Here is a 25,787-nt window from a genome sequence, read left to right on the forward strand (position 1 = left end):
AAATTCTTAAACTAAGTACGCTCCCTTCACTCTTCAGAATGTTCTGTGACAGGCCTTCTCATTCAGCAAGCCTAGAGAGGGCTTCGGGAGTCACCGCCTTGCGCCTTTACAGCGGGTACTCCTGATAAAGCTCAGGCTGGTAACAGTAACTTCTCACATGTCTTACTGTTTAGAAAGTTCTACAGTATCTGTACATGGGTTTGTAAATAACAATCAGGGTGTGAAAAGGGAATAAATAAATAAAAAGGATCTTCCAATTAATTGTTATAGTAAAGACACTGAAGGGGCCAGGCTCCAAAGGGGAGTGGGGACAGGTACTTCAGTGCCTTTGCTGGTTGGAGACCGCTTCTCTGAGTCCCTGTCCCAGGCCCTCCCACCCAGCAGGACGCCTTCCCCACACTGCCCGCGACTGCCACTGTTTCACTCTCGGTGAAAGGACAGGACCAGACACCTAGGACACTTCTCCTTCAGACTCCAGGAGTCCGTCACGGCCACTCTTCAAGTCTCTGGAATTGTCCACAACAGCTCAAGTCAGCCAGCGCACTGCCCCAGGGACCCTGAGGAGCAGCTCGCTCAGTGGGCCCTCCATGCACTTACCATGTGCCCCCCCCACCCGGGGGGCAGAGCCGGGACAAGGAGCCGGGGCCCTCCCCACAGGAGGCATGGTGGGTGGCCAATTACGCCTTTCGTTGCAGCACTTAGGGAAGCATGTAAACTGGGAAGTACTGGAGAGCTTGCATGAATGACCACTTGTAAATGAAATGACAGGGAGTTTTAACTCGAAGCCTGAGCCCACCGGACCCTGTCACCTAGAACTCCAACACGAGCCAGGTGTTCCTGATTTTCCGTAGAGCTCAAATGTACACGGTCCGGGTAACAAACAGCCCAACGACAGCCTGAACCCGATTCAGACGGACCATGCTTCACTCCCGAGCACACCCCGACCTGCCAGGTCCGCGGGAGCTTGCAGCCCGCCCCTAGAACGGACCTGTTCTGAGCTCTCATCACAATGAAAGGGCCGCGTCCTTTCCTGAGCACGTCAAGGAGCTCCGAACACACATACCTTATTGTTCTCGTGGTCTCCACTCACAGCTATGGGGTACATCACGAATTTTCCTCCCTGGTCCTCGTTTGGGGCGCATTCCGCTAGCCCATCCGGGTCGTGTTCTGCTCCAAAATTGTGCCCCAGTTCATGAGTTGTAACCAGGTCAGCTTCCTTGAAGACCATGCAGAGAAAACATCATTTTCCAGTACCCGACCATCACAAGCGTTGGCCAGCAGGCCCTGCTGCCTTAAATCAGATCCTGAGTAATCAGATTCTCAGAGTCCTCAACTCTGCTCGGGCAGCAATGTACGCGACTAGGACAGGCACCTTCCCACCGTCCCTTGAAGGTGTGGGCAGCCCTGTGGCCGGCTCTGCCCTCGGTGAGAGAAGCCGAAGCCAGTGGAAGACTATTCTCTCTTTGTCCTCCTTTCTGCAGCACAGAGGGAACCATCTTGGGACCATGAGGTGACGCCCAGGAGGACAAAGGCCTTGTGCCTCGGGGCTGAGCGACAGTGGGGCGTGCCCTGGGCCCTGGGCACCTGCAGCAGGAGAGCTGTCCGCGAACCGCTCGGCTGCGGCAAACGCCCCCCTACTTGAGCGACTCTTTCCTAGGTCTTCTGTTAACGTGGACTCTGGAATATGTCTAGCATATTTCTAATGGGCTGTCCCTGGGCAAAAACAAGATCCTGAGATCTTCCAGAGGGAAAAACAAGGTCACATACAAAGCATAAAAAACTGGAATGACTTCAGACTCTTAACAGCAACACAAACACTAAAGGGCACGGAGCAGGGCCTTCAGATGCGGAGAGAATGGGGGGGGTGCCAGTTCTCATTTCCAGACACGCAGAATCGCAGGGGTCCGCCTCCAGGTGCCCCTCCTTAGGAAGCTCCTGGAGGCCTTATACCGGAATGGCGGTGTAACTCAAGAGGAGGAGGAACACGGGCCCAGGAAATGAGGCTGGGGTGTCCTCAGACACAAGCCACAGAGCAGGACCCGGGAGCGAGCACCCACAGAGCAGGCGCAGGAGGAAGGCCCCAGCGGGGACGCCCTGGGGAAAACAATGACCCAGGAGGGTCCTGAAGGCAGTCTGGCTGGTAAGTTTTATTTCCTTCTTTACACCTTTTACTTCCATATTGCCCCCCAGAAACAACAAAAAACCCAGTACGTATTACCCTTTTAGAAGAGCTCTACATAAATATACAACTATAATAAACTAAAAATCTGTCCTTTTAAAAAATAAAAGAACATACCTTTGTAAGAATGGTTTTACCATAATTTTTTGTGCTGGTCAAACCACTATTCAAATAGATATTTTTCTTTCCAGATGGGCTGTAATAAGCTGAAAGAGAAAGGAAGCAAATGGCTTTTCAGGACAGGATTACGACAGAATCCAGTCAGCCCGCTGTCACCGTACCCAAGCACACCAAGCGGGAAGCTCACCCTTTGGACAAACGCCTCCGTGACTGTTTGCTCGGGGAGAGCCAACGTAAGCTAGGCCAAGAGTTCCCATGTCAAAATCCTGGTATGTAAACAGATGTGCTAGGCAGACTTTAGATGCCTCTTCAGCTATATCAAAGCTAAATTGCTTTAAAAAAGGAAAAGTGTTCTTAGATTAACAATGACATCACATTGTAAGATGTTTCAACCAAGTACAGAACCGCACGATGGCAGGTGCGCACCCATCGGTGCGGGACGACACCCCTCACCCACAGCTCGTGCCGCCCACCTGCGCAGGTGAGGGGCAGACTGTCATCTGCACTGGCGGGGCGCGGGGGCACACAGAGGGGAAGACAGGGAGCTTTTCACAGCAGCTGTCCGAAACCACGAGGGCTGGTGCAGACCCTGCAGCCCAGCACCAGGGACACCCCACATGTGTCAGGCTCAGGGCTGGGGCCCCGGGCAGGCAGTCTCGGCACTGCACACCCCCACAGAGGCCTCACAAGTAGTTCAAGGACTCCATTAGTTTTGCAGGGTGGTTTTTGTTTTTTCTTTAGGTTTGCTTTGGCTTTACAATGTATAGGAGTTATAAATATAAACTTATAGGAAAGCGTATAGTATAGTTAGTTTTATGTTAATAAAATTAAGAGTAAAATCCATTTAAGTCAGCGCTGGGGCTTTGAGAGGTTTTTTTTTCCCTAAAAGGGCTCTATATATTACTTCAGAACCCTCTACTAGAATAACCCACAATCTCCAATTTAAGAAGACCATGACTTTTAAAATGCTTAACTGAGTGGCACGAAAGCCCTGGATGAGGAACATGGCGTGGCCAGGAGACGCCACCCTGACAGCTCTGTGGTGACAGGGGAGCCTGAGAGGAGAGAACCAGAGGCGCATCTGTAGGGTTGGGGGCTTTCCCTTTGCTCCGCCCCCAGACAGGCCGACAGGTGCAATGGTTCAGCTGTCCCAGGAGTCAGGGCATCTGGCCACGCGATTCTGGCCGGCAGTAACAGCTGCATAAGTCACCAAGGACAAGTCACGGAACCTTGCTGTTACGGGCTGAACTGTCCCCACCCCCGACCCCCTGCAAGCTCATACATTCAAGCCTGAGCCACCAGCACCTCTGGACGTCACTGTATTTGGAGATGAGACCTTTAAAGAGGTAATTAGGTAAAATGAGGTCAGCCTGCCTGGTGCCCTGCTAAGAGCAGCCTGGGCTACAAACAGAGGGAGAACCACGTGAAGACACAGGGAGAAGACGGCCACCTGCCAGCCAGAGACAGACCTCAGGAGAAACCAACCCAGCCAACACCTTGACCTCAGACCTCCAGCCTCCAGAACAATGAGACAATAAATGCCTCCTTTTTTGCCCCCATCTGGTCCTTTCCATTACCGACAGTCCTGACAGGCTGACCCATGGGCCGAGTCTCCGGGACGAGTGACGGAGCCCCCGAAGCCTGCTGCGGGGCCGCCAGGAGGCCAAGCGGGACATGGCACGCCAGAGCACTACTCAGCGCACCCTACGGACCCCAGCCTGGATCAAGAGCTGGCAACCTTCCTGCAATTCCACTCAAGACTTTGCAAACTGGATTTCAGCCTGCTGAGACTCTCACCAGAGACTCCGGACGGAGCGCACTGTGCCCGGACCGACCCATGAACACTATTAGATAGATAAAGTGCTGTTCTGAGCTGGGACACCTGTGGTGATTTTTTAGAGCACCGAGAAGAAACCAGCATGTCATCGACCTACTGGAAGAGAAACCCTATCCGGTACACAAACTCAGACATTGCATCACATGGCCAACAGGCTAAATCACGTTTGGCCTTGGTACAGAGTACTGAGGTTAACTAGCTTTGGATTTATTACCAAGATAAAAAAAAAACAAAAACTTAACATTCTTGAACAGAACCTCGAGAGCTCTAAGTTATATTTCTACTGCCTAATTTATTTCCATACCGTTTGATCTTTACTGACCTAAGAGGTTCATTAAAAGTTTCAAAGGGCCCTGAACAAACAAAATGGCACAAAAAATGTACATACGAGGCATCCACCCATTTTCTGAAGCCACATTACTCCACTGTGTTCTCAGAGACGCCAGGGGCAACCAGCACAGCCCTGCCGCCTGTCTCGCTGCCGGCCTGCTGGGACAGGTGACCGCTGGACCCGCTTGGGGGCTACCCCTGGTCCCCAGCACCTTCTCCAGTGGCCTGTCATAAGCGCGGACATGACCCATGCGACAGAAATCATGTGGCTCCAGGGCTCCACAACCTACCTCAAGCAACATCTTCACGTCCCAAGCATCCTTTTCTTCATTTGGGTAACTTTTTGCCATATTGTAGTGCCTTTCTCCAGGTTTCACCTCTTCTGGAGACTTGAGAATACGAATCTATACTTAAAGATATAATATACTTAAAACACTTCAAGGGAAGAGTCACAAACTCTGAATACTGCATTATATTTGATATACAAAAAAGACTACAATTTAGAAAAAATGTTTTAGAACCAGAATTCCATAAAATTCTTCAGCTCTAAATAGTCAAGGTTTAAAAACAAAGGGAGAAGCATATGATATGAAAAACATGTCAATTAATGACTCACAAACTTATAAATGTACTCCCAAACTTTCATTTCCTCTATACTTAGTGGGAAACAGTGAGAACTCAATCTAAAACATGTACTTCGACCACAGTCAACGACGCCGAGACGCCGACAAGGAGACGCCCGTCGCTGCACAGCACAGCAGTGAGTCTGCAGAGGACGGGGCTGCCCCTTGCACACATCGTACAAATGCACACCCGTCCTGCTTAAAACAAAGCCGTGCTCAGCACAGTAGTTTCCGGCCGCCCTGGCTCTGCCTGCGGAGGGCACTCCGTCCGCTCTGCGCCACGGGGCAAGCTCGGTGGGGCAGGCTGTGCAGGCTGAAGGCCAACTCTGGGATGAAACAGGAGACCTACTGGGCCTGCACATCTAAATCACATCTTCCAGTCCATCTGTCATCATTAAATAAGCTGACATGTATTTTTATCTCCTACCTCACACCTATATTTTCAATTGGTTCCAAGTTCTAAAGCAAAAAAGCTTTATTTACTGATCCCATAACACTAAAGGTGCAGCTATTTTAAATGAGCAGGGCGGCCTGGTATGTGCCATAATGGGATAATCACGAACACAGTCATGAAATGAAAAAGCACGGCCCAGGAGTACAGCATTCCACCAGTGTGTCAGGTACACACGCGCACACATGCTACACAGGCACAAAGTGTCTCCGGAAAACACACATGGAACTAGCGACATGGACGTCTCTGAGGAAGAGGTTGGTGTGACGGGGACAGAGGGTGAGGCAACTTACTCGGCATTGGCTCTTACACCACGTGTACATGTTACCTATTCAAATAGTAGCTTAAAAAAAGGAAATGTAAGTAAGAGAACGGAAAAGGGAAAAATAATTCTTAGTTTTATGCAGGTACCAAAAAAGTTTAACATTTATAAGAATTTTTTCTTTAAATCTCTAAATTCTAGCTACAGAACCTATAAGAATATGGTTAATTTAGCACAAAGAGCCTAGAAAAAAATAGAAACAATAATCCCTATAGTTCCCATATCAAAGTGTCAGTCCAAATCAATACCCAATTTCAAAACAGTTTTTTTAATCTGTCATCAATTTGGAACAATTTTCACTATGAGATGTTAGGATGACATTAATATATCACGGCTGGACATGCTCTACTAAACCGGGAGATTTGGGGGAAAGAGACCAAATGCCCCTGTACCGATAAATGCCCTGCGATGCACACGGTAGTTTCCAGCAGCCTCTCTAAGGACTCAGCGCTACGCGCCGGGATCCCAACAAGGGACAGAAAGCGTAGCCGCAGACAGAGAAGACAGCACGGGGGGGAGAGCCGCGTGTGCAGGGAGCGGAGAGCTCCCAGCAGCAGGGGAGGCTTTTTGCCTAAAAGAAGCTTAAGGACAGAAAACTTCATCATCTATAAATAACTCATATCAACAGTCACTGTATAACTTACCAGGCAAGAATTACTAGCATTTGAGAACATTTATTAATGATTACATTTGAAGATAAGTTTGGGGTATGAATGTAAGTGACAAATATTTACGTCACATAACGCGGCTGAGCCATGCCAGCCACACCCGTTGAGAAATACCTGCTCTATCTGTATTCCATAGCCTTTAAAGCCCGCGTTGTCCCACGAAGTGTTCCGATAGATGTCGTCAACTCTGTCAATTAGCTCAATCTGCGTGTATAAAGGAGAGAGAAACATTATGTATGTCTTTGCTGCCCTTCGCAAGGTAACGATCCTGCAGGGAGACAAAATATCAGTTCAGAAAAAAGTACCATTTTAAAAGTTTCTACCAATTACAGAAACTAGCATAGCAGTTACTCTTCAGCGCTGACACCACTGACGAAGAGATCACTCCCAGCCCCAGATAAAGTGTCGTCGCCAGAATAAAGCAGCAGCGCACCTTGTCACAGGTCCAAGCAATCAAGTGCACATGGACCCAAAACACCCAGCTGCAAGCTTTTTTAAAAACTGCCATTCCAGCCAACTACCAAAATGAAGGTTAACAGTCAGAAGTATTCTGTCTTCACTCTACCCCTTGGCAAGCTCCTCAAACGTCCCACCCCCACGGCCCGCCCTTGGAGAGGGAAGCAGCAGCACCTGGGGGCTCAGCCCGTGCCCGGCCCCCACCGGGCGGAGCTCAGCACGAGGCCCGGGAAGGAGACAATGAGGCCCCACCGCCCCCCCCCTTCCTTCTGTGCTGACCTGGGAAGGAGGGAAGGAGAGGAGGGGCAGTACGATAGCCCAGGACGGTCCACACTACAGAAGGACAAAATGCTCATCCCCTAGCTTCTCCTCAAAGCTAACTTTTTATTGTTCAAAACTGGGTAGATGAGGTTTGTTCAGACAACTGTGGAGCAGATTATAGGTAGGAAACTCTTCTTTGCTTATTGTAACTGCAAGACTAAGAAATGCAAATTTTAAGAATAAACCTCTCATTATATCACGCTCTTGGTGTAATGAACAAAGAAGTAAATTAAGAAGAGCCCTTTAATACAAAGCCCTGTTAAGAAACTTTTTCAAGAAAGACCTCTCTTACTTAGGAGCAAGAACTACAATGACTTCACACACTGTTCCTACTAACCTGACAATGAATTCTTTCACTGGCCATGGGAGAGAGGGAGAGAAGGGGGACGAATGAGACAGAACAGAGATGGCGAAGGCCAGGCAACGAGAAAGGAGTCTTCACTGCACTAGGCTCTCGGTTCATGAATAGCTGTATTCTCTTGTTTCCTAAACGTTTCGGTCAGCGCCAAGTTATGACAAATGAGGTCACAGTGATAAAAATTGTCAATGAAATCTGATTCCCTTGACTTTTCAAATTATATAGCAACTGCTTAAAAAGCCAGTGTCAATACTTCTGCAACCTTCCCTTCACATCTTAGCCCTGGAGTTAGTTACAACCACGGAAGTCCCGTCTATTTCACGCAGAGTCCAATAATGAGCTACTTTATGACACAAACCTACCGACTTCCCTGAAATATGCACATAAGCAAAAATAAAAGGCACAGGTTCACACAAAGGCGTTTCCACTCTAGAGCGCACACTCACACGTGTCACCGGAGATCACTGCCACCGTCGCAGTGATATTTTCAAAGAATTCACTTCTATAAAGAGGCCTATGTAACGAACTCTCCCTAAACCTAAAATGCACAAGAATCCTAACATGCAGAAAATAAGAGTCGGAAGGTAAAATAGGTTTTCAAAAATTTGAAACTAGAATCTCTATGCGGTAATTAAGCACCTCAGAGGATGGCCCTCCAATATTTTATAAAATAATACAGCGTCTGCAACAGATCCAGTTTCATTATGGTTCAAATCAAGCAGTCTTCTCCGGAAGGGACTCGGCCCCGCTCCTCCGGGATCACACACTTACTAGGTAATTGGTGGTTGTACTCTCCTCCCCTCGGCCCATGTATCTGTAAAAGCGATGGTCCGCCACCACCAGTAATTTACACGTGTTCTTCATGGGATCAGGCTCGGCTCTTCTCTTCACCCGATGAGTATGCTCTAACATGAATTTGTATGCACTAGTAAATCAAAATTCATCAAGACAAGGAGTATTTTTTATAGTAACACTTTAAATCTAGCATATTTTTGAAACGAGCACTACTTGAGCTTAGACATCTTGAACAAAAAAACAACTTGCAGGAAGACAGAGAAGTAATGTGAGGTTTTAAAATTGTAGAGTTCGAAACCAAGGAAACATGTCTCTGTAATTTTTACAAGGAGGCAGCGTTAAAAAGCACTTAAAGCGATCGCCTGTTTATTGCTGGGCTGCGAATTAACCGAAGTAACGGTAAAAATACCAAGGTAATCGAACATTAAAAACTAGTTTGTATTAACAGGTTGTTCTTCTTATCAAATAATCAAGCCATTTAAGAATTCATTTTCATACTAAGGTTCGCAAAAATGAGGACAGAGACTATTTCTCCAAGACAGCTGTCTTCAAACGACTGTAAGAGGCTCTGCCCCAAACTGATCACCTTCCTCCCTCTAAACATGAGAGCTCGTCACCAGCTAACGTCTTATGAACTTTTCCAAAAGCTGTTTCACAACAGTGTTATTTTGTCATTTTTAAATACCTACAAATAAAAAATATTTCTCTCAGATTATTTAATTCCCCTTTCATTAATATTTTTTAAGCCCAATCTTGATTGTTACTATTGATTTCCAGTGTTTTCATTTCTTACATTATAGGCAAAAGAATTAACTTAAAATTTTCTGAACTATTTTAAACTTGATAAACATTTTTTTTTTAATCAGTTAACAACCACCCCTATTGAAGACAGCTGTAATGCTTGTTTTTTATTGGAAGTATATTTTTTAAGTCTCACCATCACGGGGCTCTCTGTCTATCAGCCCTTTCGGAAGTAAATCTTCATTTTCCACCTTTACGTAACCACACACTTTCGAAGACTCCAAACGTGAAACATTCTTGATATCTTCAGATTTATAAACTAACACTCTTTTGTCTTTAGTATCATTAATTAATCTCCAAAGTGGCTAAGATAGAAAAAAGTATAATTAAGATAGAAAACACAAAAATCTCTAAACATTAAATTCTTATATCCTCTCCCTGTTTTCTTTTGTTGTCTGTTTTTTTAACCCTCCCCCGAGGACATGCCTATGGTTTCAGAGGGGAAGGGAGGGAGAGAAACGTGGACGTGAGAGAGACGCTGGTCAGTGCCTCTCACACGCGCCCTGCCTGGAGACCGAACCCGCTCCGCAGGCATGTGCCCTGACCAGGAATCAAACCCGTGACCTTTCGGTGTACAGGACACGCCAACCAACTGAGCCACACCAGCCAGGGCCCCTTCCTTGTCTTTAGATAACATTCATTTCCAGGTTATGTAACCTGACCAGTCATTTTATCAAAAACAAACCACTCCAATTTTTATCACAGAGTTTCTCTGCTAGCAAATACATACATGGATTACTCCCTCTTTGGCGTTATCTATACATGAAGAAGAGCGTTATTTTGTACAGGTTATGAAATCCTGGAGAAGATCCAGAGGAGAGTAAGCACATCCCTTCCCACTCACTGGCACTGTCCTGGGTGATGGGCGTTCAGCAATGAGAGTCAGACCAGGACTCTGGTCTCGGGCTTTTTCAGTCTAGCTCCCTTCACATCTTTATATGCACAGGGAGAACAAACAATTTTCACGAGAGAAGACTAAAAGCTCCTAACAATATGCCTAAAACTTACCACTTGCATGGAAAGCAGTGTTTAAAAATCCTCGCTTACGAGATTATGAGGCCACGGTAAATCAGAACTAATATACTCAAAAGGTTAGCCAAGTCTGAAGGGTGTTTCTGTTCACCCCAAACCCAGTTCTTCTCTTTAAGGACTCTAAACAGCTCATGAGAAACATACAAAAGATTTTAAATATATCTATACATACATACACACATATACAAACATATGCATATCCATACCCATCGTGGAAATGAAAACTGAAACACAAGAGAACACTCCTTCACACGGTTTTGTCTTCCGGGCGAGCCCCTGGCACATGGCAGCGTGTCCTGCACGGGTGTGACAGGACAGTCCTGGCTCCGGCTGCCGGTGCGCTCACGAGACAGCGGTCAGGGCCCGCACTTCCCACAGTCCCCTCTCTTAACCTTGCCAGCTCTAAACTGTCACCCTTTCCTGACCTTGCACTTCCAGAGCATCCAGGAGAAAACAGGGGAAATGGGCAAACAAGACCTCACCTGCGCCCTTGAGGATGTGCCCACGTACAGTAGGATTATTAAAGAAGGAATAAGGGAAAGGTGAGTCACAAGGGAGGCAAGTTTCCCCTTCCTATCACACAGCCCACACGTGACTTTTACTCAATTAGAGGATGTGCTTAGAGACACGGGGTGCATCTCAGCCTGCCGGTGCGGCTCAGGCGGGCGGAGCGTCATCCCGTAAACAGAAAGGTTAGGGGTTCAGTTCTCGGTCAGGGCACAGACCTAGGGTGCGGGCTCCGTGCCCAGTCAGGGCGTGTGTGAGAGGCAGCAGATCACTGTTTCTCACTCACATTAATGCTTCTCTCCCTTTCTCTCCCTCCCCTCCCTTCTCTCTAAAATCAGTAAGCATGTCCACGGGTGAGGAGTAAAAAAAAAATAGAGGGTGCATCTTATGATAGCTTCTTAGCTATTTGTAAAAAAAATCTCCTTTTAAAAAAAAAACAACCATTTTCCTGGTTAAAAACTTTAAATACAAGGAGAAAATAAGTATAACTACAGACCTTTGTCTTCTTAAAACAACTGAGAAACAAATTTTTAAAAATTAGAGGCATGTAAGTGAAACAGGTCAGACAGAAAACGACAAGAACCATATGATTTCTCTCATATGTGGGGCAGGAAACAGAAAGCCACACACGAACAAAACAAACACAAGCTAAGCTCACACAGACAACAGAAAGGTGGTGACCAGGGGACAAGGAGGGTGGGAGGGGACAAGAGGGCGGGCAGACGGTCACGGTCACGGTCACGGAGGAGACTGGACCTCAGGGGGCACACACACCGCCGAGCACACAGACGCCACAGCGCGGCAGTGCACACCCAAAAGCTACGTGATGAGCCCGTGTTACTCCAGCAAACTTAATAAAAACAGAACTGTGACAACAGGTAAGCGCGACAGAAGCCCCCCGCCGACCCACCTCCACGTTGTATTCCGCCTCGTCTGTATTGATCCTTATTGTAACGTCGCCGTCACCTATGTGGGCTAGAACCTTAGAGTTCGGCTCACCTTAGAGAAGAAAATCTTTTATTAAAACAAATTTACATCAAAAAATAAACAACGCACTACTGCCACTTAAAGTCCACGAAGCCCTTCGCCAGGGTGAACGCGCCCAGAGGCTGCAGAGACAGCCACAGTGAAAGCCCCCGGCCAGCAAGTGGGCCCCCCTCCTCAGGAGGGGCCTCCAGTCCCGGCTGAAGCCCAGCTCTTCGCCCCCAGCTGCGTGTGAGAATGACCTAGAGTCCGTTTTAGAGCAAAACAGACCAGCGTGTAGGCTTCCTCCTGGAACAACTTTGCTTATTCTGGGATAAGAAAGAACTAAGAGGAAGCAGAAAGCATCATTTGGAACACAGAGGTCTTGAACTATACTACTTGACAATTTTAATGCCATTTTTTCTTACTGTACAAAAAGTTCCAAAAGTAAACCACAAATGCTAGTTTGGTACATTTTATAAATAAATACATGACGGGATCATAAAGTCAATTGTTGTATCCCCTAGCTTCCCTTTTTAAAATCTCATAAGGGATGTCTACCATCTTCCTCTGGAGAGAAGAGGCTAAATTCTTAACACCTGAGAGGAAACTTTTTAACCACCGAAGCAGGCAGCTGGTGACATACTGGTAAAGGACACCGTCCTGCCTGAGTATCTCCGCCCCCAAACTCGGAGTAAAACAAAGAACAGCAGCCCTCTGACAGCTGACAGCCACGCCCCTCCCCCGGCCGCCCCCAGGAGAGGGCACAACCAGCCGGCCAGGGCACCGAGCACCCGCAGGCCGGCCAAGCAGCCCCGTACTGACCGACCACGTGTCCGCGGAAGAAGTCCTGCCACCTGACGCTGTGCTCGCTCTCGGCCTTGCCGTCCACCACCACGACTTTGAAAGTCTGGGAAAAGCGTTCAGTACTCGATGTCAGGTATAACTTAAAGTGCCTAAGGAAGGATGCATCCACATTTTACTCTAAGAACATGAAACAGAAGCCTGACTTCCATTCAGTTAAACTTCCTTTAAAAAAAAGTGGACAGAAGCATTGATATTAATAAAATGCTCTACAACTTGTAACTACTGTTCTATTAGGCACTTGGAGCACCGTATCTCCTGTAAAGACAAAAGGTCCAATTTCTTTAGTTGTAAGAATTTGGCAGACCAAGAACAACCAGAACTGGGGGGAAAAAAAGACTTAAACAGCTTAGGCAGCCACCTTTTCTGCAGGCTCTGGAGAATAAGGAAACACACATGTCTAGAGAGTATAAGTCGGAGTCCTGCTGGTCTTAAAAACGTATTAAAAACTGAAATTATTAGATACCCTTTATTAAACACCTACTCAGTGCTAGACACTCTGTATTTCTTATCTCCACTTCACAGAGTCCAGACTGAATCCTGGAGGTTAATCAACATCCTCAAGGTCACACAGCTGGTAAGTGGCAAAACTGGAAGTTGAACTTGGTTTGTTTCATAAGCCTGCACTGTGCCACCTCTAGCAATCAACCCTATCTACTGCTGTGCAAAATTAATAAATGCTACTTTCCTGCATTGAAAAGCACTCATGCTTTTTTCTCCTTCTAAAGAGAACTGATCTTGACAAAAATCCATCCACAATCCCGTGAGGAAATAAATGCAAGGCAAAAACAACACAGACATGAATGCACACCACAGCTCTTCGGCAGGCTTAATGCTCCTTTGTTTTCTACAAGTTCCAGTCCTGACTTAAAAATTGGGCACAGTGAGCAAGGGTTTCCCATTATTTACAGGGTCATTGCAGTGGGCCCGTGAGCACCAAAGACAAAGACAGAGCACTGTACGTTTTTCATCATAGCCACAGGGACAAATTTTGTCAGCTCAGCCACGGTGCTGAAAATATGAAATTTTACTTCCCCATGCGTCTGCAAGAATCTAGACTAAGACTGTCTCCGTGGCAACGATTATTTTTATCGTTTTTGAGCATAACAAGGTAATTTTAGTTTAGTGTGTGTGTGCCCACGCATGTGTGCATGTGTGTAATGGTCACAGGGTAAGAGACAATTGAACATTATTCCAGAAAACCTTGGAATACTTTCTCCTGCTACCCTAAAACATACCTTCCCACGCATTCCCAGGTATGACGTTTCCCCCATCAGTTATGCTGAGAACTTTGAAAAGAAAAGCCGCCTTGTTATAACTGCCTTATTATTTAGTTTTAGAGCTCCCCGGGAGTCTCCGTATTACTTTTACTTAATGTTCTGTCCAGAAAGAAGGAAAAAAAAATAATCACTGGCATTTTACTCTTCCTTTCAACACTAAATAATCTGCTCTGTTGTAAAAATAAGGGCCAAGTGATGTTCAGATTCCTGTTCTTGAATTTCTAATCTTCACTTTTCAGTTATAAAATCTCCAATCAATTGTCAGTCCGAGTTTATATTTTACTCCCAAAACAACGTGAGGCCATGTACTTACAGGCTTCTCCTGGCACCATTATTTCTCTTTCTGACTTTTGATTTAAGGATTTACAGTAACTACAAACTGGTGTTAATCTGTCTGAATTAACATCTTTGTATTTTGTATATATCACAAAATGACCATCACAATAGGTCTAGTTAATATTCATCACCATACATAGTTTCAAATTCTTTTTCTTGTGATGAGAACTTTTAAGACCTATTCTCTTAGCAACTTTTAAATAGACAGTACAGTAGCATGAACTACAGTCCCCACGCTGTACATTACATCCCCGGAACTTATTTATTTTATAACTGGAAGTGTGTATCTCATATTTATTTTTAATGCTCCATAAACATATTATTACCATTACTGACACCCCAGGAATACCTATTTACTTTTTTAAAGTAATCATCAGTATAAATCTTTTAGAATAAGCAATAAACAATGTAAGAATCACGACAGACTAATTATATCAATTACAAGTCTTTAAAAATGTAACTTCCCAAGATACCTTCATACATCTGACACTATAAAATACTGTATGTCAACTATAACTGAAGAAACAAACAACCCATGAGGGGCGAGGGGGACCTTATTTTTCTGCTTTTGCCAAACCAAGTCCCACTTGCCCCAACATTTTTCTATAAGTAATTCAAATTACCTTTTCAACGCTGAAAAAGTCATCAGTGTTTCTGAATGGGCGGAAGCCTGCAGGTCTCGTTTCCTTACCGAGTGCTGGTGGATACTGGATAAAGAGAGGACATCGTAGTCTGAGAGCAAAGAGTCAAGCTCCTCTGAAATAAAGGCAGGAAAGCTATTAACACTCATGCCTACTGATCAATCGTAGTATTTCTAGAATGAGAGTCAGACAACAAACTCCTCCAGTGTAAGCACATCAGGAAGCGCCCAGCACACAACCCATGAAGCACGGTCACCGAAAAAAAAAAAAGAACCTGAATATAATCAAGATCTAACTTCTAGTTTTGAAGCTGTGTCGAATGTTGCCACATGAACCTTAGCATGCCATCACCCACACCCAGAATGCCAGAATTCCGGCAGAGCAAATGACCCACTTTCTTCAGGAAAAACGGCTTGGGAAAGAGGGGAGGGACAGGGACCTAACAGACAGGAGCGTGCCAAGCACGCCAGCATCCTGGGTCAAACCAACCAGCTGTGGGAAGGCACTGGTGACAATTAGGGAACTCTGAACAGGAGCCCATGTCCATCTTAGGTAGAGATCACTATGAGGTCTCAGAGTATCGTTTTCTAGAATGACCTAACTTCTAAATTAAAGGCATTTCTGGCTTGAATGTTTACAATTTCTAAGATCAAGGCAGCCAATTCAACCTACCCTGGGCTACATCCATTTCTTATCGGTTCATGTGTAGCAAGAACGGGCAACAAATGTATTAATGGCCTGAGTAAACCAAAACTGGGAAAGCAAACCTTTTACAGGAAAATCACATATTCCAAATCAAAAAGCAAAAGGGATAGCATCCCTACTACTGCCGCCCTCCACAGGGACAGCAGATGTTCAACCCAGTGGACACCAGGAGTAGAAGATAAGACCGAACTAATCCCTGGGGAAGAGCAACACTGATTATTTCACCAGACTGACCCGAACCCAAGCAGAGTGAAGGTCACTGCCCAGACAACAGAACGAGCACTGAAATGCTTTTATCCGATGCAGAGCAGGAGTAAGCACTGTAAAGTACGTGCTGCCCTATAAGTGGCTTGCCATCAACAGCAACTCTGGTGCCTCTTCCAAAATCAGGAGAATTCCTAGAATACAATTTTGGTGACTTAAGTCTCTGTAGAAAGTGTCTAAAAATATCTGAGCTGATGCGTTCCTTTTCTCCCAACGAGCACCGCTGTAGAGCAGTGGCATTCAAACCCACCCCACTGGACTCAGAGTGTCCTCAAAACAGGGCAGCCCCAAGTACAAGGGAGCAGCTACTGAGGTTAGACAGGCCCACAAAACCACGTATGAAACAAAGAGTCGACCCAATGCTGCTCCTCTTCCCCAGACCTCCTCAGCGGTCTGCCATTCTCACCACGCTCCGGGCACGAGCTCAAAGGGAACCCGTCCTGGCCTAACGCAGCGCTCACTCGAGTGTGGGAGAGACAGACACCCACGCGCAAACACCGGTCAGCGCCGTGGATGCTGAGGCAGGAGGCAGGCGGAGTGGGAAGCACCCATTTAAAAAGCGGGGCCAACGGGGAAAACTGCCTCCCGGCCCAGCCCCAGGGACAGCAGGGGCCAGGCGGACGCCACATGATCAAAGGAAATTCTCTCCAAGTCCACTCAAAACTACACAGGGAAGCAGCAAATCTCACACTTGGGGGTCCACCACTTTCTGTTAACAAAACTTCCTTTTAAATTTAATCCAGAGGCCCTGACCTGCATGGCTCAGGAGGTTGGGCATCATCCTGCAAACCACAAGGTCACCAGCTGGATTCTCCATCAGGGCACAGCTGGGTTGCAGGCCAGGTCCCCGGCTGCAGGCGCACGAGAGGCAACCAATCAATGTTTCTCTCACACATCAATGATTCCCTCTCTCTCTCAATCAATCAATCAGTAACGGCTCTTAAAAAATAAGATAAAATTAATCCAGAGGAACGCTGTTTCAGAAGACATCAATCAATCACTTTTACGCCTATGGATGGTCTTGATTTCCCCTCGCTAATGTTTATAATATTTAACAGCACCAATAAACACCTTCAAGAAGCTTACCATTTACTCAACAATTTCTGAGTGTTTGTTTTGTACAAGACACTATACTGGGTGTTTCATATGATCCCCACAAACACCCCTGGGGTACTACCCCCATTTTCCACACAACAAAAGATTCGGGGCACAGAACTGGGACTTGAACTTGGGCTTGCCTGGCTGAAGCCCCCAAGCTTACTGATGTCAGCCTTTTAAAAATGCTTAAAGACAGACCCCCTGGCCTCCCAATTTTCTGACAAGACGACCAAATATGCCCTCACCTCCCTCCGAATTCTGAAGCCCGTGCTTATTCCTCTCTTCTGGCGCTTCTGAGTTATATTCGCTTTATCTCACAAATAGATTCTTTTATTCATCTAGTGCCCGCGCTTCACAACACTCAGCAGGGAACCCTGCACGGAAGAGCCCCGTGTTCACAAACAGCACGGGGGCTCAATGCTGAGATGCTGGGACGATCCTTCACCCTCCAACTTCCTGATACAGACAGGCCGGTACATGAACTCAGTTTCATTCAAGATCATAATCACTCTTACGGGCTGAGACGCTCAAGCTCACACTGTAGCTTCACTGTCAATATCACAGGCCAGTCCTTCTCAGCCTGTGCTCCCCACACCGGCCACAGCAGCACCTGGGAACCTGTTCAAAAGGCCAGTTTTCAGGTCTCCTCTCCCACTCAACCAGAAATCCCTGGGCTGGGGCCTGGAAGTCTGTGTTTAACCTGCCTTCCAAGTGACGCAGGTGCGCGCTCAAGTTTGAGACCCACAGAACTGGGCTAGGAAGGGAATAATTCAGAGAAAAACCCTTTCAACTCAAAGATCTTCATTGTTCAGCCTTGCGTTATTTTTATAAACAAAAATCAGAAACATGGTAATAACTGGAAAACAGATAAGTTATGGTACTTCTAAATAACAAAAAATGCAATCATTTGAATTCCCTTTAGCTATACTTTCTAACAAGTGCTTTCAAATGTAGCTTGCTAGAGCACTTTAAATACTTAACGACTATGTTGCAATTGTGGCTTATCCTCTTCTAATACCCAGAAAGCGCCACCAGGACGTTCCGGAGCCATCCCGAACGGTCAAAGCGCTGCACTGGTCCAACAAACTGACCTCCTGCTCTTGCTGCTGCCCTTGAACTAGCAAGTAACCTCTCAGATACTCCACACTGCACTGCACTTCACTTTCCAAATTTCAGCCACTGGTAGTATCAGTTTACTACAGTTCTTCAACAGAATTTATATTTCCCCCACTTTCCAAGAGCTTTAATCCTTTATCCATATCCAAGTCTATCAATCAATTTAACATAAACCACTTAACTATCGTTTTTAGCCCAGTGTGTGGTCATGATCTCTTTTAAAACCTTCACAATGGCTGCCCAGCACTCTCCAGAATGAGAACACCTTCCTTTATTGCTACAAGTTACTCCAGCAACCACCCAAACTCCTGAGCCTTTCCCCCTTCGGCTGACTACAAATACAAATCAGAAAACAGCAGACCTCAAAGGTCAGACCAGAGCACTGCATGATGCAGCGGTCCCCCACCCCCACCCCACCCTCCCTGCTCTCCTCTGCCACAAGCTAGGGTTCCCCTCACTCATCCGTCTGGTTGTTCTTCGAGACCCCCCACCTCACTGCTTTTGTATCTTTTCCACCCCAGCCCTCCTCTCTTGCACACAGCCTGCGCTCCATTTTCCCTCTTCTACCAGACTCCCGTTATTCATTTATTCAGTATTTATTGCAAACTCCCCACCTTCCAGGCACTAGGAATATAATGGAGAAAAAGAAATACATTTCTGATATTGCGATGATGGTGGAAAGACCGCCACACAGCAAATTATTATGAAGTATGCCAAGCACCAAGGGAGAGGAAGTTGCAGGACATTAGGGACGGACACCGCAGGAGCACGACCCCTGCCTGGTGAGCTAAGGACGCCTTCCCAGAGAAACAACACTGATGTTAAGAACAAAAGGCTGCCCCAGATGGTGTAGCTCAGTGGGTTGAGAGCCGGCCTGTCAATCAAAAGGTTGCTGGTTCGATTCCCGATCAGGGCACATGCCTAGGTTGTGGGCCATGAAGGTGCAGGAGAGGCAACCGATGGATGTTTCTCTCACTTCCTCTCTCTCTAGAAATGAACAAATAAAATATTTAAAAAAGGACAAAAGGCTGAGGAGGAAGTCAAGAGAAGGAGAAAGAAAGGAGAAGGTTCAAAGCAGAGGGCAAACATTTGCTGAGGTTCACAAGAAACAAAAAACGGGATGCTCAAAGCAATCAAAGCAACGCAGGCGGGAGTGCAGACCCACACGGAGGGTGAGGGTGGAGCTGGAAAGGCAGGCAGAGGCCGCACGAAGGGCCATGGACCTACAGTAAGGGTTCTGGTCTTTGGACAGGGCAACCCCTCTGAGCTAGAAAGGTCATGGTGCCTGCAGCGTGGAGGCGGGCGAGCAGGAAAGGGGGGTCATGGAATCAGCTGGTCAGCAGCTGAACCATTCAGGCCCCCAGACTTCTGGCTTGGGTGCCTGGGAACACAGGGGCCCCATACCCACTGCGATTTAGACACACACACACACACACACACACACACACAAGGAGCAGGTTTACACAAGGGCTGGACGAGGGGTTGAGAGGAAAGCTGGATGCTTCAAGACTCTGGTGCCCTGGGGTTCCACGCTATATCTTGTCCCTTATCTATAGTTCACAATTACACGGTTCATTCACACAGGACCTTCTTGTGTTAGGTCATCATATGTTTGCAGTCATGTCACTGATAAGTCATATGGTGATTTTAGGTGGGGGGGGGCAAATCTGTTCCTGCATGACTTCCAACTTTGACATCAGCGGTACAAAGCAGCTTTGTTCCTTCTATACGTTCTCTAAGAATAAAGAGGAAGCTGGACCCTCAGGCCTGCAATGAACTGGCTTTCGAAATGTAGCTGCGGAGCAACCTGTAGAAGATCTGACAGCCCTTCCTCTCCACCCTTCTCTTCTGCCTCAGTTGTTTCACCTCTGGGGTAAGCTTTTAGGCCACTGACTTGGGCACAATGACATAAAGTATACCCATATTTCTTTCATCAACATTTTAAGATAAAACTGACTTTTATTTTTATTTTTTAAAGATTTTATTTATTTATTTTTAGAGAGAGGGGAAGGGAGGGAGAAAAAGAGGGACAGAAACCCCGATGAGTGAGAGAAATATCAACAGTTGCCTTTTGCACGCCCTCAACTGAGGACCTAGCACGCAACCCAGGCATGTGCCCTGACCAGGAACCGAACCGGTGACCCTTTGGTTTGCAGGCCGGCGCTCCATCCACTGAGCCACACCAGCCAGGGCTAAAATTGACTTTCAATCAATGAAGTGTTGAATGAGAAGAGTCTGGGAACATTCGTGGATTTTTTACTTAATTTCTCTTTTCTCTTTGCAATAAACTGCATGCCGGGAATACAACTTGCAAGTGCAATGCAGGAACCCTGCAGCCCTCGGCTGCCGCTCCACTGCTCTGCGGCACGGAGCACAAAGCCTTCCTCCAATATGACACAATCAGTGTCCTGCTGCCACCTCGGGTGCCAAGAGTAGAAACGATGAAGCCAGGATGCTGTCACGTGTTTATTCTGCTTGTGCAGGAGACACCTGAACCTCACTCACTGTTCCTCAGGACTCCCCAGAACATGCAGGGCAAGGGGGTGGCCTGGCCAGACTACTGCGCAATAAGCCGTAGGCACGGGTGACCCCGTCCTTGGGACTAAGAGAAGGGAAAGGAAGAGCAGTGGTCTCTGCTAGGCAGTGGGCCCCAGGTCCTGGACACTAAGGACTTCACCTCATGGGTTTACACCAGTTGGGGCCTATGGAGGATGAGCTGCCCCAGGGCAGGGATGTAAGCTGGGCCGAGACACTCCACCAGACCAGGCACAGGGCAGCTAAGCTCAAGTGACAGCCCGCACAGCCCCAGGGAAGCTCTGGAGAAAGACGCCGCCGCTGGAAGGGGCGCACACGCAGGGCAGGCAGTGAGGTCACCGCCACAAGTTCCAGCACCCTGCCCAGTCGCAGGCAGCCTCTCTCCGGTGCTCATTCTCCTAGTCCCACAGAGAGACAAGTAATTCTGGACGGGCCACACTGGGAGCGCCTGTGGTCGGCGAGGGGGAAGCGCCACAGGGGCAGATGGATATGTGAGGGTGACGCTTTGGGGAACGCGCCCGCGTCAGCGAGAGCGGTTTCCAGAATACAGTCAAAGAGCGACACCGCGGCAGCAGGCGCGACTTGTCAGGGCCCACGCGTGTTAAGAGAAAAGTAAAAGGGGCGGTGTGAGAGGGGAGACGCCACGCCCTGGGCTGCCTTTAGGGCGAAGGGCTGAGGCGGGGGCCCATGGGAAAGCGCCTCGCCGCACTCCCTGCCCCTCCCGGCCCACCTGCCTTTTCCACACTTTCCCACTGAAAACACGCACCATCTCCCATAAAGACAACACAGCGAAGAATCCAAAGAGCAACCACACTTGGCCTCGAAGGACACCTACACTTAGTGTTTGGGAAACCCGTAGCGGCCCAAAGGGTTTCTCGTTCCCTCCCCATGACCCTGCTGAAGTCTCCTCTTCGGTCTGTCCCACAGAAACAGAGTCACTGGTGACCAGTGAAGCTCACAGACGCCCTCAGTCTCTGTTGGGACAGTTAGGGTGGGTCTGCGCTCGGGTTTCAGGAGGGTGCAGCCTGGCTCAGCGGACTGCGCACCGGCCTGCAAACCGGAGGGGCGCTGGTTCGGTCCCCGGTCGGGGCACAGAGAGGCGACCACACATGTATGTTTCTCGACTTCTCTTTCTCTCTCCTTTCCCATCTCTCTGAAAATAAATAAACTCTTTTAAACCCCCAAAAAAGAATGCAGCCTGTAAGCAAATGTAACACCAGAAGAGGAAGCCAGAGGTCCCAGGGTGGAGCAAAGTGGTGTGTCAGCCCTGGGAAGGGGCCGCGGCAACACGCAGAACCCCACGCCACGGCCTCGAGGTACCTTCCTACACACGCGTGTCGGGGGCAGCTCCCAGCCCTCCTCTGCGACCTACATTTCTGCTTTCCACCCACTGCGTCCTCTTCTATTAAAAGGAACACAGAGAGAAACCACTTCTGAAATCAAAGTGAGACTTACCCGCCCCAGCTGCCACTTCAAGATAGCATCGTGACTAAGCTCACATGACTCACAACTTTCCTAAATTATGAAATTCCTAACAATTCAAGCGCAATCATTCTGAGCGACCCACGGAGCACTCCGAAAGCGGGCTCGAGTCCCTCATCAATACTTGGAGCTGCGGTCCCGGGAGCACTTCCGGGATAAGGACGCTAACGAAGACTCAGCCGCGCCCGTGAACGAGGAAACGACTCTCTGGCCTTGACCAGTGCAGCCTAAGTAACGACAGGGGGAAGGGAAGCAGCAAATCACACCCAGGGCCACCAAAAACGCACACCGAGGCAAGTCTCCTCCAAAGGAGAAACGCCCACGAGACACGGCCCGATCGCTAGCTGCGCACCTGCCCACCGGCCCCGGAGGCTCCTTTCTCCCGCCGCTCCGTGCAAACCAGCGGACACGCTCGCGAAGTTGCGCTGCCACAGCCTCCGAGCGGCCGGCAGGATGGTCCCTCCTTTCCCTCCTCGCCAGGCCCCGGGTCCGGGCTCCCCCGCGCCTCCTCCAGGGCGCCTGGGCTCCGGTCCCCCGCCCCAGGGCCTGAGCGCCGTCCGCGCGGCTCTCCCGCTTCCCCTCGGCCCCGGCCCCGGGCCCCGGAGACGGAAGCTGCCGGGTCCTGGCGGTCACGTTGCCAAGGCCACGCGTAACCCTCAGATACGCGCGCGCTCCCAACACCTGGGGAGCAGGCGGGGCAGCCCGGGCGCTTTTCTGGCTCCAGCGTCCTAACGTCGCAAATAACACACACACGCCCCCCCGAACTATCGCGGCCTCCGCTGCCGAGAGCCGATGGAGCGCACGCTCCCCCTACACTGCGTGCGTCCCTGGGGTTCCCGCCGCTCATCTGTCCGCCCGCAGCGGCGACAACAGTGACACAGCTGTGCTGAGTGGGAACTTCACTCTCTCAAAGGACAGGTTTATTCTCTTTGGCAACATCAGCCCCGGACAGGCGGACCCCCACCCGGTTCCGGCCGCACCCCGGCCTCGCCGCCTCCGCTCTGTGCGGACAGGTCGCCGCCCGGCCCCCGCCTCCCGCCTCCAGCAGCGGGAACCACGAAGCGCTGGCCGCCTTCAACGGCCCCGGCCACGCACAGCGTCTGTCCGTTCGGAGGACAGAACGGCCAGGTAAACTGAGGCAAAGCTTCTCACCAGCCGTGAAGAGAAGCGACGCGGTGTCAAACCCCGCAGCACAGGACACGGGAAATCCACGGGATCTGGGGACCGACACGCCCACGGAAACGCACCGCGGCCACCGCGCCGCCCCCTGGGACAACGGGGCTCTCCCTTCAGTGCGGATTAACCGCGCTGCCTCCCTGTCGGCGCCGGAGCGAAGGGACGCGACGCACGGCACACGCGGCCGCGAACTTCCACCCAACTTCGGCTCCCCCCGTGTACCCCCGTGCACCTCCGTCCCTAAGACCCGACTTCTCCGGAAAGCCTCAGTAAGCGCCCTCCCCTTCCCGGCCTCAGGACGGACCGAACTGGCCGCCCCCGGTCCCTTCTGCGTCCGAAGGGGCAGCGCCCCGAGGCAGCTCCAAGTCCCACAACCGAGCGCCCGCGGACGAGGCGCCCCAACCGCGGTGCCCAGAGGGGGCTCCCCGTCGCCGCCCCCGAGCCGGCCGGCGGCACGAGCACCTCCCGCGGCGGGAGCTCGCGTTCGCCCCCGAGGGCGCCCGGGCCCGCCTGCGCTCCCCGGAACGCGGGCGCGGGGCCGGGACCGGGACCACAGCGCCCTCCCCGAACCCCAGCCTGCCACCGCCGACCGGGGAGCGCGCCCCTCCCAGGCCCTCAGTCACGCCGGGGGCCGCCTCCAGGACCCCCTTCCCATGCAGAGAGGAGCCCGCCTCCACGCTTCGCCTGAACTCCGAGCCACACCCCCTCCGGACCCAGAAAACTCCGGGGCGCCCCGCTGCCGCCCCACACCCCGCCCCCAGACGCCGGCTCCTGCTCCCGCTCTTCCCCGGCGCCGGCCTAAGCCAACTCCCGGGTCTTTACCGAGTCGCTGCCGGGAGGCGACGCCCGGCTCGTCCGGAGGTCGCGGCGCCAGCACGACAGGGACCAGGCTGGTCAGGAGGAGGAGACACTGCCTCATGTTCCCGGGCCACCGTCACCGCTCTAGGCAGCCTTCGCCCGACGGGGGTTCGGGACACTGCTCACATCGGGGGGAGGAAGGGATCCGCCCGGCCCCTCACAGCAGCCCTTCCTCCCGCGCCGCCCACAGGAAGACTACCGCCGGGATCCAGGCTCCGGAAGTGCAGGCGGTGTTCCCAGAGGCCGACTAGCCCACTTCCGGCCACCGCCCCCCGCACCGCCCACAGGCGGAAGCCCGCGCCGCGCGGCATGCCGGGAGGCCCTCGCTCGCCCCGCCCCCGACGGCGCCCCGCCCCCCTGCTGCCTCTCCGCCCTCCGCTTCCGTCCAGCCGGGGCTCGGCGGCGGCTGCCCGGGCGCGCCCCGCGACGTCCCGACTTGACCCTGGCGGACCTCGCCTCTGTCCTCGGATGACCGCTGCGAGGGAGGCGGGCGCTTGGGAGCGAGCCCTCGAAGGCGCATCCGGGCCTCTCTCTCCTCTCGGTCCCTGTTAGGGTCCCGGTTTTTGCGTTTCACGAAACAGGCTGTAGACATCGCCGCGGGGCCCGGGGCGGACGAGGAGGGGCGCCTGACCCTGTGCGCTCCAGGGGGTGCCCCGAGAACGGAATGCGAGGGCGAAGGACCCGCTCTGGGGAGGGGGCGCTGCGCCTGACCTGGGGAGCCCGCGCCCTGCCGCAGATGGGCGCAGCGTGGCTTCCCCGCTCGGGGTGACCAGCGGCGCGTTTCGGGTCCCGTCCATGGGAACGAGGGGCTCTGTGGGAGGGGGTCCGCAGCAGCTCCCCCCGCTGCAGGTGGGTCTGCGGCTCTGCAAGCATGCCCAGCAGCCAGGATCTCCGCCCCAACGGCTCATCTGTGAACTCCGAAGCTGCCATCTTCCAGCTCACTTACTAAACTGTAACGGCCTGCACACGCACGGTCCCTTTAGCGTAGATGCCAAATTTCCAGGGCACTTTGTGTTTTGGTCTGCAATCCTTTGCCTATTTTTAGCTCTGTAGTTTAGTGTTTGTGGTACTGAATAATACCGTTGGATGCATATTACTGCTTCGGTTCAACTAAAGGTTATGCAAGTAGGACCTGACACATTCTCCACTAAAGAGACCGTCTGTTTTCCATCGTGAAATGGTAAATTGTTGGGAATAAAGTATCCGTCCTGCCCGGTCAGGTTTCACGGCTAGTCCCTAGTAAAGTACTTCCAACGATGGCTTCAATTTAGGTTCGCTGTGGTATGCCTCAGGAGATCGCAGCATCTTTTCCAACAATTCCCCCTAATTACTGGCATTGTGCGTTTTTGACCTAACGGAACCTGATCTGCTCGTCCGAGGTATAAAATGTCTTCATTAAACATACCCATTCTTCCCGGGTTCCATGACCCAGCTGCAAGCTCACAGAAAGCCCGTAAGCCTCTTCGCTAGGTGAGGAAAGGCTAACTGCCATGCCTGCAGGGTTTAAGTCCTTCTTGGCAGTCTTAGGCCAAGTCTGTGAAATGTTGCAGCAATCGTCTGAGGACAAAGAAAAAATAAAAGGATCTTGACATAATCTTCAAGCAATATAGAATAAGAGAATCCCCATCAAGTCAGGGAGCGTCCCTGTTTTTTGAAAGGCATTAACCGT

The 25,787-nt window shown here is 50.1% G+C and overlaps 1 protein-coding gene across 2 annotated transcripts in view; it reads right to left on the reverse strand.

Moving 5' to 3' along the window:
* Positions 1-24,356, reverse strand: part of ADAM17 (ADAM metallopeptidase domain 17) — a 39,690-nt gene extending 15,334 nt beyond the window's left edge. The window contains exons 1-11 of one of the 2 annotated variants that reach the window (XM_090280890.1): positions 24,083-24,356; positions 14,867-14,999; positions 12,589-12,719; positions 11,711-11,799; positions 9,398-9,566; positions 8,437-8,570; positions 6,645-6,734; positions 4,757-4,870; positions 2,487-2,631; positions 2,297-2,385; positions 1,064-1,216 (exon numbers count right to left, since the gene is read on the reverse strand). In XM_090280890.1, coding sequence (XP_090137016.1) covers positions 1,064-1,216; positions 2,297-2,385; positions 2,487-2,631; positions 4,757-4,870; positions 6,645-6,734; positions 8,437-8,570; positions 9,398-9,566; positions 11,711-11,799; positions 12,589-12,719; positions 14,867-14,999; positions 24,083-24,179 — 1,344 coding nt within the window. In that variant the 5' untranslated portion in view covers positions 24,180-24,356. The remainder of the gene's footprint in view (positions 1-1,063; positions 1,217-2,296; positions 2,386-2,486; positions 2,632-4,756; positions 4,871-6,644; positions 6,735-8,436; positions 8,571-9,397; positions 9,567-11,710; positions 11,800-12,588; positions 12,720-14,866; positions 15,000-24,082) is intronic. The other variant, XM_090280891.1, reaches the window with a different exon arrangement.
* Between the last annotated feature and the right edge of the window lie 1,431 nt (positions 24,357-25,787).

The sequence above is a fragment of the Furipterus horrens genome, unplaced genomic scaffold (genome assembly GCF_987537825.1).
Source record: "Furipterus horrens unplaced genomic scaffold, mFurHor1.1.pri manual_scaffold_6, whole genome shotgun sequence".
Lineage (NCBI taxonomy): Eukaryota > Metazoa > Chordata > Mammalia > Chiroptera > Furipteridae > Furipterus > Furipterus horrens.